We start from the raw sequence: 17,928 nt of genomic DNA on the forward strand, positions 1-17,928 counted from the left end.
AATTATGGCAATTTCTTATTTAACATTGTTGATAGGTTCTTGAAAACAACAATGTATAACAAAACCAATTATACTGTAGGCTAAATGATAAAAAGATATAAGTTAGTTAACATTGTTCTAATTGGAGCATGTTCGCAACCTCTAGCCTTTATTTCCCACCTTAAACAATCAATTTTACTGTTTATAAGAAAATTTGATGATGATTATAAATTATCATGAATGTACATCTTTCCTCGACGATATTATAATGAAATGGAGTTAAGCGATGAGTTGCTGTATTACAAATTTATTTGAAACCATACCTTTCATATTTTTTCAGCTTGGGTGTATTTAAGATAAACAAACAAACATTTTTGATTTATTTATAAACCAACTTCAGGTTTAGCGACAGTGTTTGAATAATGCATCAAACTGAAATTCCACAGATGGATGTTAAATGCATTTTATGATATTAATCTTTCAGTTTGAAATATTCAATCCATAAAAATAAGTATATTTTAAAATACATCATGTAATTTAAATATTGCAAAATTATTATTGAATGTAATCAAGTACTTATTGGGCCTTAGTAATTTATGTTCTTTCTCCATATGAAGCTGCTGATTGTTTCTAGGTGGTGTAGAAGAATGACTTCCAGGCACCAGAAAGGGAGTTAGATTTTATAATTAATGCATTTGTTTTTTAAAGTTGCTTTGTAGATCTCTAGTGTTTAAAGTGATCTTAAATGCTGCTTGTCCAAGGCTGATTTTATAATCTTAGCTTCATTAGTATTATGGACACCCTGGGTTCCATTGTGAACTGTGCTAAAGTAGTTGTTAGGTTATTATTGTTGACATTTTATTTGTGTTCCTTGAGCTTGTGTTGTAACAATTATTTTTGAAACCTATGTACACAAGTTGGTGTTCAAATCTTTCATTTTTTTGGAATGGAGTATGTGCTCAGTGTATTGTTATAGTCTATATCAGTGATTCCCAAACTTTTTCGATCCACTGCCCCCTTTGTTCCGTAAAGTTATACCCAACACCCCCTAACCCATTTTCTCTTGTGTGAGAAAAGGATTGGAAATATTCTTAGGAAAACTTTTCTATGAATCTCACACTTTGTGCCCTTACTGTACATTGTTCTCATCATCTGGAAACCATTAAACGCAATGTTTCCTCTTATCAGCCCCAATTTTGCCTTTGGTCACCGTTCAATACCCTGCCTCCAGCGCCTCCTAGATCTACTCATCGCCCAGAAGGGGGCATTATTGCCCACTTTGAGAAACGCTGAGCTAAAATATAAGTCAATGTGTTAGAAATATTCAAGTTGTGACCTTCAATAAAAAATAAAAAATATATAAAATGTCAACATTTTATATATATTCCGTCAAATTTTTATATATAGAATTTGTCTGCCGTCGCCTCTCTAGATTTCCTTAATGCCCCCAATTCTCATTGAGTCTTCTACTGCCCCCCTGAAAGCCTCCAGTGCCCACAAGGGGGCGTTATCGCCCACTTTGAGAAACGCTGGTCTATATCATCCTTACTGTTATGTAGAAACTTGTATACAGTGGAACCTTGGTTAACAAACTTAATTTGTTCTGCAACTGTGTTCATTAACTGAGAATTTTTCCCATAGAAATTAATGCAAATACAATTTATCTGTTTTAGCCTCCAGAATTTTTGTAATGTTATTTGTAAAATGATTTTCTTTGATGAAAATATAAGAAAATGTTGGATCTATAATTAAAGCAACAAATATGTAAACTTAATTTAATAAAATAGCATTGTACATACCTTCATTTGTTGTAGTTGGTGGCAGAGGAGGGGAGATGTGTGGAACTTAATGCTTGGAATGCCTCCTCCATAAAAATATTGGGTAGCATTGCATCAAGAGATTCTTTGAGTCAAGGTTTTCTGGACAGTCTGTAAATGGAAGGTTAGAATGTTAAGTAAAATGTAAATTTTAGCCAATTCTGAATAAATTTATTTAGAGTAGTAGATGGAGGAGCAGAAGCCCAAATAGGAAGGGCATAGTCTATTACAGACTATATGTTGGTGAAAAATAATTTTCTGTTTTTACTAGAAATTATTTCAATATTTTTCTAAAGCATTCCCCTACAATTTGAGACTACTTTAATTAAATTTTCTATATGCAGTTTGAAAGAGTTTTGAATAAAATATTATACCTAAATTCTGAAAACTTTCAACTGTTTCCAATCTTTGATTATCAATAAAAAATGTATTGCAAGTTGATGTTTTTACCATGTTATAGATCATTATTTTAGTCTTGCCAGAATTTATTTGTAAATTTATCTTCTTAATTAAGGTATTAAGTTTATTAATATTACATTGTAACAGTGGCATGCCGTGACATTTGATGATAGGGAAGCTGTGTTTCTGTAAGAAGCCGACTTCCAGGGGGCAATCAGTTAATTCTGTATCCATTTGTATTCATTTTTTTGATAAGCCAGTAAAAATCGTAGATTTCTCTAAATGTATTTTTAATATCACAATTACATTCAGAATTGCTAGTCACGATATAAGAACTAAAATTAAAAATAAAATTATAAAAACTTACTTTGTGAAATAAAATGCGTGGTAGATTACATACCTGGTACAAAATCTTATTCAATTGTGTATGAATATAATTTTAAAGAAAATTATAATTAAATATAGCTTTGCAAAGAAACATACATAAAAATAACATAAAATATTATTTACTCTTTAAATCTTAAAACAATTCACTTAGTCAAATAATTCCCTATGAGTGGCTAATGGATGGAATCAGAGACTGTCCTGGTATGTGTGCAGTGCATGCATGCACGCGGACTGCCAAATCCTGAGGGTGCTGATACTGGTCAATGTCAAATGCCTCTTTTGTTGCATCACTAGTACACCTTAAAGGATGCGACAGGATTATTGTAAATTTTAAACATTTCTCACCATAGCTGTAAAAATCTAAATATGTTAAACTTAATAGTCATTTGTTTTCTAACTAATTCGTTTTAGGAACAGGTGTCCACGGAAAGTTCCAAAATTTACAACTTTTTGGTCACTCTCATTGAACTGGAAAAATTTCTGTCTTTATTACATCCAGTATTATGAGTAAATCAGTCCCCACTGTACTCTGCTAGAGATTGGTTCGGTTAAGCTTTTGTTTAAGTAATATTCCGGCTCTTTCAGCAGGGTTTTATTTATGTCCATAATTCCCTAATATCTTAATCATTTAACTACTACTAAAGTAGAAATAAGTCAAAACCAATTACTTTGTACTTGAATATTTGTAGTCTTGGGAAAGAAGCGGAAAGACAAACTTTTATGACAACGGATACATAAATTGTAAATTTAAGGAAAATAAATTTTAGAGCTTTTTTTCTGTACCTCGTTTGTCTCATTCATTAAATTTAGTTGTAAATGATGTTGCCAAAGTAATAGTTTGTTTTTTTAGCCTTGTACAAGAATTGTACATGTTTTTTTCTGCATCCCCTTATAGATGGGACATATTAAATAGTAATATCACTAGTTTAACATTCAAATCTGTAAGTAATACAAGATGGGAGAGTAGAATAAATATCAAATATTTTAATGGCTTTTTTTAAAACTATTATCAACTATACAGAATTATCATAAAAACATATCAGTAAACTTCTATCGGTTGGGTTAAGTTATAAATCTACTTGTGATTCACATAATGGGGCAAATATCTGGGTTGTTAGCACACAGGTGGCTAACAACCCAGAACCAGACTTGGATAGAATCATTGGAAACATTATGCGATATTTTGGTGTGTAGCTTCCACCAGCTAAACCATGTGAGGTTGGTGCTCTGTAAAGCATAAATGCCTATAATCTGGCTGCTTGGAAGCTGACCCAGTTTCAACAATACAGCACTTTCATTCCACCACTGATATTTGAATATACAATAACGATCTTATCGTATTTTCATCTGTATAGAAATTTGTAATAAGGTACATAATGCAGTTTTAATAAAATATTAATTTTAATTAATTCAAAGTATGTTAAAATATGAAAATAATCGCACAATATATCTTTATATTTTAGATAATACAAGGGAAGCGGCACTTCCACCGCTTCCAAGGACAGCATGCCATTGCATTGTAATTTAATACACTGCATTTCATAGTTTAATATCATCGGCATATGCATTTATGAATGAAGAAGAAACGCTAGAAATTGCTTTATTTATGTAGACCATGAACAGTAGATTATTAAGGATTGAACTCTGAAGTCTTCCTAACAGTGGTAAAAAATGTGAAAAGTAAAAATTGGAAATCTTTATCTGATGAGTACATAATAGGAAGAAATTGTTAAGCCAGGTGAAAACAATGTCATTAATTTTAAATTTGGAAGATAATTTGTCTAACAGAATATTTAAAACAACAGAATCAAAATCTTTTGCAATATTGATATGTAGGTAGAAAGTTTTAACTCGAAATTTGATAGAATGATATACAGTACTGAATTTCGAGGAGATTGCTTGTAGTAGAGCGATGTTTTATACCAGAATGTTGAATGGGACACAAACAGAAAGTAATTGGGAGGTAAATGATTTTATAAAGGCAGATTTCAAATAATTTTAACATAGCAGGGGCTAAAGAAATTGGATGATAAGAATTAAATTATTTTAAACCTCAAACAAAAAACCTTTTAATATGCAACCATTTTATTATCTATTCAAACGTTTTTGGTCATTTTTAAAGTTCTCCTTCGAGAAAAAAATTGAATGCTTTCGATTTGTATACAACAAAATTTGTTTTGGAATGTTTTTAAATTTGAACTTTCTAGTGTACAATCTCGTAAATATAAAATTACAATATATATGTGATAATAACAAGTACAAATATATAAATTAAGTATATACAAACATAATAAATGAATAAATAAATATGTAAATAAAGTAACTTATAACCATTAAAAGGGCCACAATTGTGCCTATTTCTTTAAACCATCCTTTTTGTTTACTAATATATTTATATTACGCCCGCTCTCCATGCCACTGAGACTATTTGATTCTTTAACTTTAGAGTTGAAGAATCAAATAAAGGTTTTTTGTTTGAGGTTTAGTTGTTTTTACAAAGTACAGTTAGAGAAGAGTTTAAGTTATTTTTTTTTGGGACAACAGAAATGACTGAATGATGTCATTGGGCAGGTATGTAGTTGAACTCTAGAATCTGGGGAAATAGGTGAGGGAAAATGAAGGCAGACAAAGGTGCTAATTTCTTATAAAAAATGGAAGGAATACTATCGGGACTATATGTAGAAGTAGCAAGCAATGGAGAGAAAAGAAAAATAAATGACTAGAAAAAGTAAAACTTGATTGATTTATACAGTAAGAGCCATCTTAATGCGGGGGATGCATTCCTAGACAACAAAGTGCTAAGTGAAACAGCGTTAAACAAGGTCATTTTACATAGAGTAAATAGGGATAGAGGAACATGTAATACAAAAAATAAACAAATTTTACTTTAAGTTATTTTTATATTAATTTGTATAATAATATATGTTAAATAACACAAACTTATGCACATAGAAATGTAAAATTCATTTTTTGTGATGAAGATCCTGACTTTTCTGAAATTCTTGTTCTTTTGCGATAAAATTGTGAAGTTTCATTTGTCTCTTTTTTTCCTTTCCTTAGGCAAATGTCGGTAGCAGAAGATCACATCCAAAATGCCTCATTTTGCTTTTGCACTCCTTTCAAAACCTAGATCATTCGCTACAATTTGATCGGTGATTTCAGTTATCTTATCAAACTTTTACTGAGGAAATGTGTAGAGAAATTTTTTGGTTTTTTCGTTTTCAGAATCTCTATTTTCCAGTTCCACATGAATTCCATGTTCTGCCAGTTCTTGAATGTCATCATTGGTAAGGTTCTCACCAGAAACCTGCTGTAACTCCACAATATCCTGTTTGTCTATATCTCCTAGCCCTGCTATATTTATTAGGTTGAATTTGGTCAATCTAATGATCCAGCGATAGGCTCTTCTTGTCGAGAAATCTTGGATACCTTCAGCCATAACTTCTTCCACACTTCATTTGTGCATTTATCAGTTAATTCTTGCCAAGTGAATCAATATTGCCTATGACATCTATGTTGATATATTTTTTCCAAAATTGCACCAAACAAACATAGATTTAAAGAAAGTACACTTCTTTGCCACCTTTTGCTGATTGGTTTGTGTTCACAAATAATTGTATTATATACAAATCAATGAAATGCTGCAATAATTTAAATCAGCATAAATTTTGAGCTTTTTTTAGGCTTTGAGCAGACCACATTATATCAAAGCAGTGTTAAGCGAGGCATCGTTAAGCGGGGTCTTATTGTATTTGTATTTCTTATACTTAGCGGTTGATATTGTGTTTTAGGGTGTAAGTTAAAATAATGTGATATAATATTATTAAATATGTTATATACATGATTATCTTCAATAAGATGATATTTTATTTTAGATTTAGAAAATCTAGGAACTGTTTGCCAAAGAGTTTTAGGATCATGTACAAAGTCGGTTATAATTCTTTGTAGGTAATTTAAGTATTTGAGTTTACATTGTCTTTGTTAATGGTTAGTAGTAACTTGGTGTAGATACAGAGTTCTGGGATTTCCTTCTCTTTTCTGTTGGCACCACAATGTTGTAGAATGATTTCATAATTTTTTTAAAAACTGAGAATGCCATTTTTGACTATCAATATTGACTTTTTTGAATGGTAAAAATTTCCCTAAAGAGGAAATAAAAAGATCATATGTCTTCTGCATTTTCTGTTTAATACTAAAGACAGGGTCAAGAAGAAATGACCAATTATAGGAACTGAGAAAAGTAGAGGGTTGATGCCATTTAACAGCAGAATAAATGGGGATGCAGAATGAATATTAATACAAACATTATTATATGAAGAAATGCCTTGATCTTTATAAATAATTGTTTGGATAGGTCTATGATCTAATGGAAAACCTGAAGTTGGATAAGCAATAATTTGAGAGTGAAAAGAAAAAACCAAATCTAAAAAAGAATTACAATGGGAGGGAAAATTAACATGTTGTTTACAATAAAAAAAATAAATAAATGTTATTTAAAAAGAAATTTTCAGTGCCATCTAAATAGGAGTATGAGGTATTCAAAGATTGTCATGTTATGTTAGATTAAAATTGCCACAGAGTATAATCTCAAAATTGTTTAAGGTTTAAAAGAAAGAAGGAATTGCTGAAAGAATGTACAGGTATACCTACAGTGACCATACATCCTTTATTTAAGAGGACAGTCTTTTATTTCACTGCTCTGTCCTTTAACTTTATTTATTTTCTAAAATAGGCATTTTGTCCTTTATTTTGTAAAGTTGACGCAAAGTTAAAAAAACATTTTTTTAATAATATATTGAAGAAGTTAGTTTTATATACACCATCACGACCAGTGTTGCATTGCTACATAGAGTGCAGTAGTGCAATGTGTCGCCAACCAAACGGCCCACTGACAGTACTAGGGGGTGGACACTCTTATGGGGATTTTTGTGATAGTTTTTTAACTCTCTAGTTGATGGATGATACACTTGTTAATTAAAGCTGAAGTTAGTTGAAAGAAAAAATGAGGGGTTTCTTCCTATTGTTATTAGAAAAGTGGTTTTAGCATTAGAAAATTCAGAAAATATACAAGCCAAAAAATTCAATGATGCTGTGTACACATTTTATCAAACGTGCATAGATTATCTAAATAATTGGGACATGTTTTTTATTGAAATAGAGGTGTTTGAATGGGTCACATTATGCGAAATCCCTTTGTGGGCGAAAGTAGAGGAAAGCTATATCTTTATTTCGAATCATTGGTCCGTAAATATACTCGACGGTGAATTATTTGATGAAGTTTCATGTGTAAAAAAATATGTCACAAACGAAAAGATCGACGAATGGTGACAGAATAACCAGCCCTGCCATCAAAGGTGGATTGAGATTTTTGAACATTTTACAGCAAAAGAAATTGTTTTCAAAAACATTTGTAAAATCGTAGAATTTTCTTTGTCTCCCTGGATCTAATGCCCCCGTTGAACGAATATTTTCATTGGTGAATAATATGTGGACGAATGAAAAAACTGATTTAAAAGTAAGCACATTAGAAGCATGTATTTCCATCAAATACAACTTTCAAATGAACTGTATGGAATTTTATGACTTTAAAGCGTGAAACGGCGCTATAAAAAAAATAATTCTACTGAAAAGTATCAAAATTAATGTTATTTAAATTTTTACAATGTGTGTATGTGTAATAATTCAGATTGTTTAAAATTTTAATGTATGCATTGTTGTATGCTACTATTTTCGTAATAAATGTTATAAACTTATGAATTTTATAAGGTATTTTTTGATTTTCTTCGATATGTCCTTTATTTTCCCCCAAAAAATATGGTCACTGTAGGTATACCTCAAGTTATGGCATTCTCAATTATATGTTGTTTGTCAAAAAAAATGTATGGAAAAATAAAAATCAAGTGTAAGTCATTTTATTTGACTTTATGTCTGTCCGCCACAAATATCGAAATCGTAATATAACTAGAAAAGTGTTAAAAGCATATAATAGCATATTAAAATACATATATTTACAGTAAATGTTAATATAATCATCATAAATCGTAGAGAACGAAATATGAAAACATCTGTGACTCTGTGTTGTCATCTTATTTAGCGGTCTTTAAGAGCTTAATATTGGCATTTTTCATGCTAGTTCCAATATCTACTGTTTGGCATCGTTGTCAGCATCACTCATTACTGGTAATTTTAACATAAATTAGTTTATTTTTTACTATTGCAAAATAATTTTAATAACTGTATTTGTTATTTAACCTTACAAAATCATCTTATTTTGTAATGTCTTAGAGCAAATCATATTTACAAATAAAGAGTCTGTGATGTACTGTAAAGATCGCCAAATTGTAAACATGCATATTTACAAGTATGTACGTATTGTACATATATTTGTAAATTTAGATGACATTTTTTCCTGTACTATATTAAAAACTAAAATTTATTTGTTTGTGAGCTTAAAATAGATTCTCATTAATCATATATTATTAAAAATGCATATATAAATAAAATACAGAACTGGGATTGGTTATTTCTGGTTTAGCCTAGTGACAAGTAAATTTGACTTACATTGTTTTTCGACTTAAAACCCCCTTAGGACTTTCCAATTTTTGATATTAATGTAATTAAACAGAAAAAATATTTAAAACTGAAAAAAACGAAAGAAATGTGTTAATTTTGAAGAAAAAGCTTCAATGTTTAACTTCCTTTGTCTCTCCTTTCTGTGAAATTTGACACCTATGAGTCATTGTTTACACAGCTGGATGACCTTGAGAACAGCTGGTGTCGGATTTCCCGGGACATTCTCTTAGATGTCTCGGGAGGACAAGGGTTTAAAGTGGGGTGAATACTAGCTGGCCATATATTTTAAAATATTTTTAAAAAATTCAAATTTTTATTGTGATTTTTGAACCCCCCCAACTTAATTAAACTTATATATAATAAAATCTATTAATTAAAAAAATTAAAAAACTATTGGAGATCGTTTTTGATATCAGAAAGTAGCTTTAAATAACTTTACTGAAGTAAAATCCGTGCACTACTACTTTAGAACGATTAATTAAATTTGATAAAAAAAAATTGCATTAAAAAACAATTAAGCGTTAATCGTGCGTCAGTAAAGGTTGATTAAAATTGCAATAAAATTTTTTTGCGCAGATAAAAATTTTCGTAAAAATTTGGAGACCTAAGAAACATCCAAAAATTGAAAAAAAAAAAAAAATTCTTTTAGGGGCCCAAATGCCCGATTTTTATGTAATGCTATGTAACTTGCCCGAGTTAACTCAGGATATGGGCGTGACGGGTTTTAATTAAGTCACCTCTCCTGGCACCAATTACTGACATAAGGTGAAGTATACCTGTATATATGGTGATATGTTTTGGGTGGGGAGAATAGACTATAATAACATAACATTGAAGTCTGTCTATTTAATCACTAAAATAGAATCTTGATATTTGAATATTTTAAGGACTTTCAAATGGTTGGGAAAAGCCATCATTATTCCTCCTCTGCGTTGAACAGTTTGGAATGTAGATACGGAATTTAAACCCAATGGTTCAATTTTATATAAAATATCATGAGAGAATGGTGTCTCCAAAATTTCTGTAAAAATAAAAAGATCAAAAAAGTTGCACAAATCACACAAATACCCTACAAATTTGTGCACCTTTAAAAAGGTGTACAAATTTGTAGGGTATTTCTTTATGGACTTCACATTTTGGACAAACAACTGGATCATTTTAAATGAAATAAAACAAAATTTTAACAGCAACACATTAAAATTGTTATGCTTAAAAAATACTTGAATATCACAAGACACCAAAAACACACCATGAGGAGATATAATCCAATTTTGATCTAATAGTTTTATAATTAAGTATAAGATTAAAAACAAACAAAATTTTTTTCTAGTAACAGAACTTTAACCAAAATTCTGAATGTTTTCGGCCTTCATGAAGGCCTGCCTCAGGTTTTTAACAAAACTGAATTCCAAAGCCGAATGTCAGAACAATGATGTTCGAAAATCAATTTTCTAAAATTTCAAATATCTCATCACATACGGCAAATTTATATGGTTGATTGACTAAAACTGTAAAAGTGCGATCATATGATCCATACAAATTTTTAAGCCATACATATTGTATAAGATGAAATTATTATGGGTTAACTTTGATGCATGCACCACCATATTGCAGTCTTTAAAGTTAATACAATTGCCTGTTAGGCTGGCTTGATATATTTCCAACACCTCCAGGTTACGAATATGATCTGATTGAAAGGCCTGTCTGATTAACTTGGTGTTCTGGAGGTCCCACATACTTCTGGGTGAGTGGCATACATGGACAAAGTGGTGGTATGCCTGTTGTTTGCAAGGTCATATTAATGTTCACATACTCTTTTACGTATTGATCATTTGGTTGAGCCAATGTACACTGTCCCTTTGGAATCTATTGTCTCTTAGAGGTATAAAGTACACTCCTGGGGCTCTGGTTTGATCCATTTTACTTTTTGTGCTGCGTAGCAACTTGTATATTGTACTGGATCTCCTGTATGCAATTTCTGTACCACTCTGGCCTGCAATCTCTTTGTATAAGGATTTTAAATGTTGGTTGAACTGTACTGTGGTGCACCTGGAGTATATGATGTATTGTTTGTTTGTGTTAGAAGTAGACAGGGTGTTGGGACTGTTGCGTGCAGCAAATTGGTTGATGTAGGTGCGGGCTAAACTATGTACCAGGTTCTTCTGTAGTTGTGTTCTACCACTATATCTTCAATACGTTGTAGCTCCAGCAGAGTGTTGTGCCTATTGGTATGATGAGTGTATGTCCATCTGGTTAGGGTACGGGAAGTGGTGATTTTATATGAGAAGAGGTCAGACGAGTTTGCTGGGATGAATAGTGGTATGTATCCTGGTTTGTAATAAATGCTCATTTCCACCAGGTCCCTGTTGAGGTGCATGCTGACATCTAAGAAATGAGCACTACAGTTACTTATTCGATCCAGTTTAAGGATAAGACCGTATGGGTGGTTGTTCATAGATCTTAAAAATTCATTGACCTTTGGCTTTGTTTTCTATAGGATAAATATGTTGTCCATGTATTTTTTGTAAACCACGATGTTCTCTAAGAACATAGGTAAGATCTTGTCTTCTAACTGTCTCACCACTAACTCGCATAGGTCCCCTGATAGGGAGCTGCCCATGGGTACACCCCATTTTTGTAGGTATGTGCTGCTGTTAAATTGAAAGAATGAGGTATAGCACAAGGTATGTGCTAGCTCCAAAATGTGTTTGCAATGCGGATGGACCCCATTCTCGCTTAGTAAAGGTTACAAAGGTAAAAACACTTTTACGGTTTTAGTTAATCAACTGTATAAATTTGCCATACATGATGAGATATTTGAAATTTTAAAAAATTAATTTTCGAACATCATCGTTCTAACATTCAACTTTGTAATTCGGTTTCATTAAAAATCTGAGGCAAGCCTTGGTGAAGGGTGAAAATGTTCAGAATTTTGATTGAAGTTCTGTTACTGGAAAGGTTTTGTTGGTATTTAATTAAGTATTCCAGTAATTTGTGAAGAACATAGTTATAAGTATGAGGTAAAAGTAAAATATGAGTGAAAGATTGACCTGGAAACCATAACAACAATAATCAAATTTAAATGAAAATCAGGAGTAAAAATCAGGCTCTATGTTCACTATCCATGAAAAAAGCTTGAGTTGTGGTTGGCACTTACATTTATGGAGCAGGGCAAGTCTACTATTGGTAAGGGATGCACAGTACATAATTATGCTAAATGGAGATTGTAAAAACAGAATCCTCAATAGTGATGATGATAAATTCATATCAATAGTTATTTCCTGAAAAACCAGAAGAACAATAATCAAATTTAAATTAAAATTTGGAGTAAAAAGCAGGCTCTATCTCCATTATGCATTTTCACTATAAAATATTATATTGTCCCTCAAATAATGTTTGTTGTTTTTTTTTCATGCCTTTGTATTTCTTTTTATAAGGGTTGAAGCCATATCAAGAAACATTCATTCATAATTAATTCATTTTTAATTTTTTTAGTTAATTTATTACTATTGTTAATTACATGCATTTTTGCAATAACTTTGTGATTCTTTTAAAGTAAAAATTAGAAAAATATTGTGATTTGTTACTATATTTAATAAAAGAAAATATCCTTAATACCTATTTTTAGTTTATTCTTATTTTGTAAATCAATATAGAAAACATTGATACTTTTTATTTTTAAAATGTGTCACAATAAAAGGTTAGAAACTTCTGCTTTAGAGAAGTTGTTGCATTTCCTCATGCTAATGTGGTTGTTTTTTACATAATTTCTTATTACAGAAAAGCAATTCAGAACCTTTTCATAATAACGATGCAGCTTTTACATTAGCATATGCTATTATTATGTTGAATGTAGATCAGCACAATCATAATGTTAAAAAACAAAATAATCCTATGACAGTTGAGGTAATTATAAGTTGTTTCATTATTAATACTTGTTTTTTTTATGTAACTTAAAATTTTGGTAATAACATCAGATTTATATTTTTAATATATAGGAATTCAAGAAAAATTTAAAAGGAGTTAATGGAGGACAAGATTTTGATGATGAAATGTTGGAAGAAATATATGTATCCATAAGGTATGTACAGTACTTATGATTATTAGACGATATACTAATTTTTCAAAACAAAAAATAGGATATATGTCATTATTTAAAAGTTAAAAGCCTACAAAATTATTTTTCAATAATAATGTCAAATAATTTTCAAATAGATGAAAACTTTATTTTTAAAACTTACTTTTGAAAAATATGTTTAAATGGCATAAATATAAATAACACCTTATCTTTGCCAAGAAATATAATAGAACCTTTATCTTCCCCATCTTTGGCGTTGACAGCTGAAAAGTTGCAGATTTATAGGAGTAAAATACAGGAAGGCTGTTTAAATGCGAGGGATGCAGAAAGTCTTTCCTCTGCATGGAAGTTTATAGTTAAGAAATTTAATAAGAGCTCTAACCAGTCAAAATAGTAATTTTATTGGATGTGTTAGTAATTGCATTTCTTAATACTTCTATGTACATGTTTTACATTTTTATATTTTTATTTTATGTTACTTTGTTGGTTATTTAATATTTTAATTTTTAATTTTATCTTATTTCTTTCTTTATCATGATGTCTACTGAAAGAGATTTCTACTGAATTTAAATAAATGTATGCTCAACTTGCAATTATTATATAAACAAAGCTTCACACATTTCTAAGAGTGTACAATAGAGATAATAAAATGGCTAATTGATACATGATAAAATAATTCATATATTCAGATTTAACAGAAAAAATATTGGATATTAAATTCAGAACTGTTATTATTTAAATTATACTTCATTATTCCATTTAATATCATAAAGTACTCAGCAAATCACTATACATAAAAATAACACCTTATCTTTGCCATGAAATATAATTTATTTCAAAACAAACGTTTTCATCCTGATTCACAGACCATCCTCAGGTTGAGAACCAAATTTGAATTAAAGAATTCCATTAATGGAATACAAAATTCAAAATTAAATAAGCAACGGAATAAGATAAAAAGTATATTATATTTTTCTAGTTAAAAATAATTTAGTAGTAGTATGTATGAATTGGTCTATTTGGATTTGCATTTTAAAAATCAAGAGAACAACTTTGAAAACAATTTAACATTAACTTTTGACTTTCTTGAAAAGTTTCTTTTGCTTTGTATTCATCCAATTTTGACAAAGGTAATAAATCTGAAATGGTGGCTATAATATTCATAGAACAATAAATTCAGGTATGTGATATGTAACTTCTGTAAATATTTATGTATTTTTAATTGCCATTACATCTTTAGATGATTGGATAAAAAAAGCTAAATTTATTTATTTATATTTGTTTATTATATTAAAGGTGATGTCACTTGGACTATGATATTGCATTTAATTTGTCTGTTTAATATGAATACAATAAATGGGCTAAAAACTGGATAATATTCAAAATACTTACACAGCAAAAAATCCAGCTTGTGAAACACAAAAGAATGAAGAAAAATTAATGTTTTCAATTGCCTTTAGCAATCATCTTCAAGTTAAAAAGTATTCAGAAATGGATATTAGAATAGAATGGGCAATAGAATGTAATAATTTAAAATATAAAACAGTGTCTGATTGGCAGTCGATGGTCACGTGTTTGTATCATGATGTAAATATCAAGATGTAAAAGTAATANAACGTTTGAAATTTGCCAACTAGAATGGTTGGTTAACTGGTGTGACGGTTAATCGGGGGTTGGATAATCGATGCTCTACTGTAGTACTAAAATTATAATGAATTATATGCAAATAAATATAAAAATATTGTAAATTCATTTTGATTTTGAACATTTTGAACAGGAATGAAGAGATAGTGATGCCAGCAGAACAAAGTGGTCTTGTTCGAGAAAACTATTTATGGAAGGTGAAATATATTTTATGTAATAATTCTACTTATATAGATATATTTAAATTCAGTATTAAGGGTTTAATAATTTATGAAAACTTACTTAAAGCCAAATAAATTGACTACAGGTAGGCCTCCTACAATGCGGGAGATACATTCCTTGAAAATACTGCGTTGTGGGAAATCAGTTATAGGAGACACCAACTTAATACAAAAACTGGGATTCGGTTCTAAAAAGAGAAAAACTTGGCGTTTGAATGGCATTTTTTTTGAATTTTTCAAACCAGCCATTGCTAGCCATGAATTTAACACTGGTTTCATCAGCTGACGACTNTATATTTGTTTATTATATTATAGGTGATGTCACTTGGACTATGATATTGCATTTAATTTGTCTGTTTAATATGAATACAATAAATGGGCTAAAAACTGGATAATATTCAAAATACTTACACAGCAAAAAATCCAGCTTGTGAAACACAAAAGAATGAAGAAAAATTAATGTTTTCAATTGCCTTTAGCAATCATCTTCAAGTTAAAAAGTATTCAGAAATGGATATTAGAATAGAATGGGCAATAGAATGTAATAATTTAAAATATAAAACAGTGTCTGATTGGCAGTCGATGGTCACGTGTTTGTATCATGATGTAAATATCAAGATGTAAAAGTAATATTACATATCTAATAATGCCCTCCAAGCTGGAGATAACATGTTATTGTCCTTGTAGTTGATAGCCATGTTGTTCCTATTGGTCTTGTAAATCTCAAGTATTTCCAGATACTTAAGTAGAGGATGCTGTTGTGTATGATGAATGAGATGTGCATTATTGATGTTCACTTGCACGTTTCATTCAAGCATATGTGGCTAAAGCTGTAGTAATTTGCCTTTTATTAATTGAAATAAGATATTCTTGCAGACATTGTTTTAATGGACTTATTGTATCCACAATGTATTGTAGCTAACAGCTCTCTCTATTGTCTTGAATAATATTCAAAATACTTACACAGCAAAAAATCCAGCTTGTGAAACACAAAAGAATGAAGAAAAATTAATGTTTTCAATTGCCTATTCCAATTCCAGGAGTATACTCCTGGAAGATACATGTTATTGTAAGGGTCCTTTGTGTTTCTAGGAAGATGGTGTGGTGTTTTTCTGTAGGCCAAGGAAAGATTGTTGCTTCCTGCTACTTTGAATTTGTGTTCTGTCTTTTCTGTATTCTAGTCTTGCTCCACATGCTTGTTCACTAAACTTTTTACTATTGTAGGCAGATACCTGTGCTGGATAGCCAGCTGGGTTATAAACTGCAATTTGAGTTTTTTCTTTGATAGTGTGTGTGTGAACCTCCTTTTTACTAAGTTTTTACTAAGGCTCCAAAGCTTTATTGGAAGGAATCATATGAGGAGGATAGGATGAAAATTGGATTGTAAGCAGATTTGCAGTACATCGATGTGTATATTCTATCCCTACATCCTGTAATCATATGTTGATATCCAGGAAATGGGCAACAGAAGTATGATGCTGTTCCATGTGTAAGTGGAACAGCACCATACCTCTCAAAAGGATTGTTATTGAAAGAATCTGGATAAACATTGATGTTTGATGTATGATGCCTAAAAATTAGTAGGTTGTCAGTATATCTGAAATATAGGGCAATATCATGCTCATAGGATGGAAGAATATGATTTTCCTGTTGCCTGATGATTAATTCATAAAATGTACTTGAAAATGGATTTCCCATAGGCACACCTCTGCACTGAAGATAAGCTGTCTATTCAAAATGAATGGAGGAGGAGTGGCAAGTTAATTTGGTTAACTCTAATATATTTGCATGGAAATTGCCATCTTTGCCTATGTGATTGAGAAGAAAGTGACACAGTACTCAAAAATATTGTTCTAATTTGACAATACATCATTTCAAAACTGCATACTGTGATGTGTGTAGAGTCCAATCCAAAGGTTGTGTAGAGTTCCTAATGTCCTGGTGGTAGTTATCTAAGTTATTGTGATGTATCAATTAAGGCCTTTTTTTCTATTAGTATTGTTGGAGATGCCAACTTTTCTCCATTATTTTGTGTTTCAGGAGCTGGATTTTTGGTTGTGTAAGTGTTACGAATACAATAACAAATGTTTTTATTTATTATGTAGAATTCATCTTAGAGTTAATATTTTTGTCATTAGTTATTTAGCATTTAGATCTAAAAGAATTTTTAGGCTAATGTCAAATGAGCAGGATTTCATGTTTATTGTTTTTGATGGATGTTACAGGATTACAAAAACACATGGGAGTGGTCAGATGGATGCAGATGTGAAAAATTTCATTGCATGTAACGGTGTGCCACTGGATCATCTGTGGTAATCTCATAAAGTTGTGTGACCATTGAGCACTGGGAGGTATACTTGAAGCCTACGGTCATCAGACGAGTTTGAGAAATGATGGACGTGGTAACATTGTTTCAAGGAAATACTGGGTCGGTGTCTTTCCTGCTGAAGGATGTATGGTACCCATGTATTTTAAAAAATGCACATTGATATAAGATAAATGATCGTACAAATTAGTGAGGGACCAGAACTGAAAGAGACTTCATTTCAACTTTATAAAAACAGAAATAAGAGAAAGGAAGGCCAGTTACAATCAAAAGAGCATACGCAATATTGCTTACATCTTTTTTATTATTAAATACTTTTGTAAATAATAAAAAACAATACAGTAGATCCCCCTATAAGACGGTAGATACGTTCCGTTCTTTATGAATCAATTTTGTAGGAATCATAGTTTACGGACTACGGCTGTTTGAAAGGTTTTCTTTCATAAAATTAATCGATTCTAGACTAATTCGACTCAACATTTCCAAAATACGTATATTTTTTTG

General features: G+C 30.6%; 1 protein-coding gene across 1 annotated transcript in view; it reads left to right on the forward strand.

The window, feature by feature from the left end:
* LOC111629765 (Golgi-specific brefeldin A-resistance guanine nucleotide exchange factor 1-like) overlaps positions 1-17,928 on the forward strand; it is a gene marked incomplete at its 3' end in the record, with an annotated part of 182,789 nt that overhangs the window by 129,227 nt on the left and 35,634 nt on the right. The window contains exons 17-19 of the mRNA XM_023373680.1: positions 12,936-13,061; positions 13,154-13,236; positions 15,011-15,074. Of these exons, the coding sequence (XP_023229448.1) occupies positions 12,936-13,061; positions 13,154-13,236; positions 15,011-15,074 (273 nt within the window). The remainder of the gene's footprint in view (positions 1-12,935; positions 13,062-13,153; positions 13,237-15,010; positions 15,075-17,928) is intronic.

The sequence above is a fragment of the Centruroides sculpturatus genome, unplaced genomic scaffold (genome assembly GCF_000671375.1).
Source record: "Centruroides sculpturatus isolate CEXI.00-Female unplaced genomic scaffold, Cexi_2.0 scaffold73, whole genome shotgun sequence".
NCBI lineage: Eukaryota > Metazoa > Arthropoda > Arachnida > Scorpiones > Buthidae > Centruroides > Centruroides sculpturatus.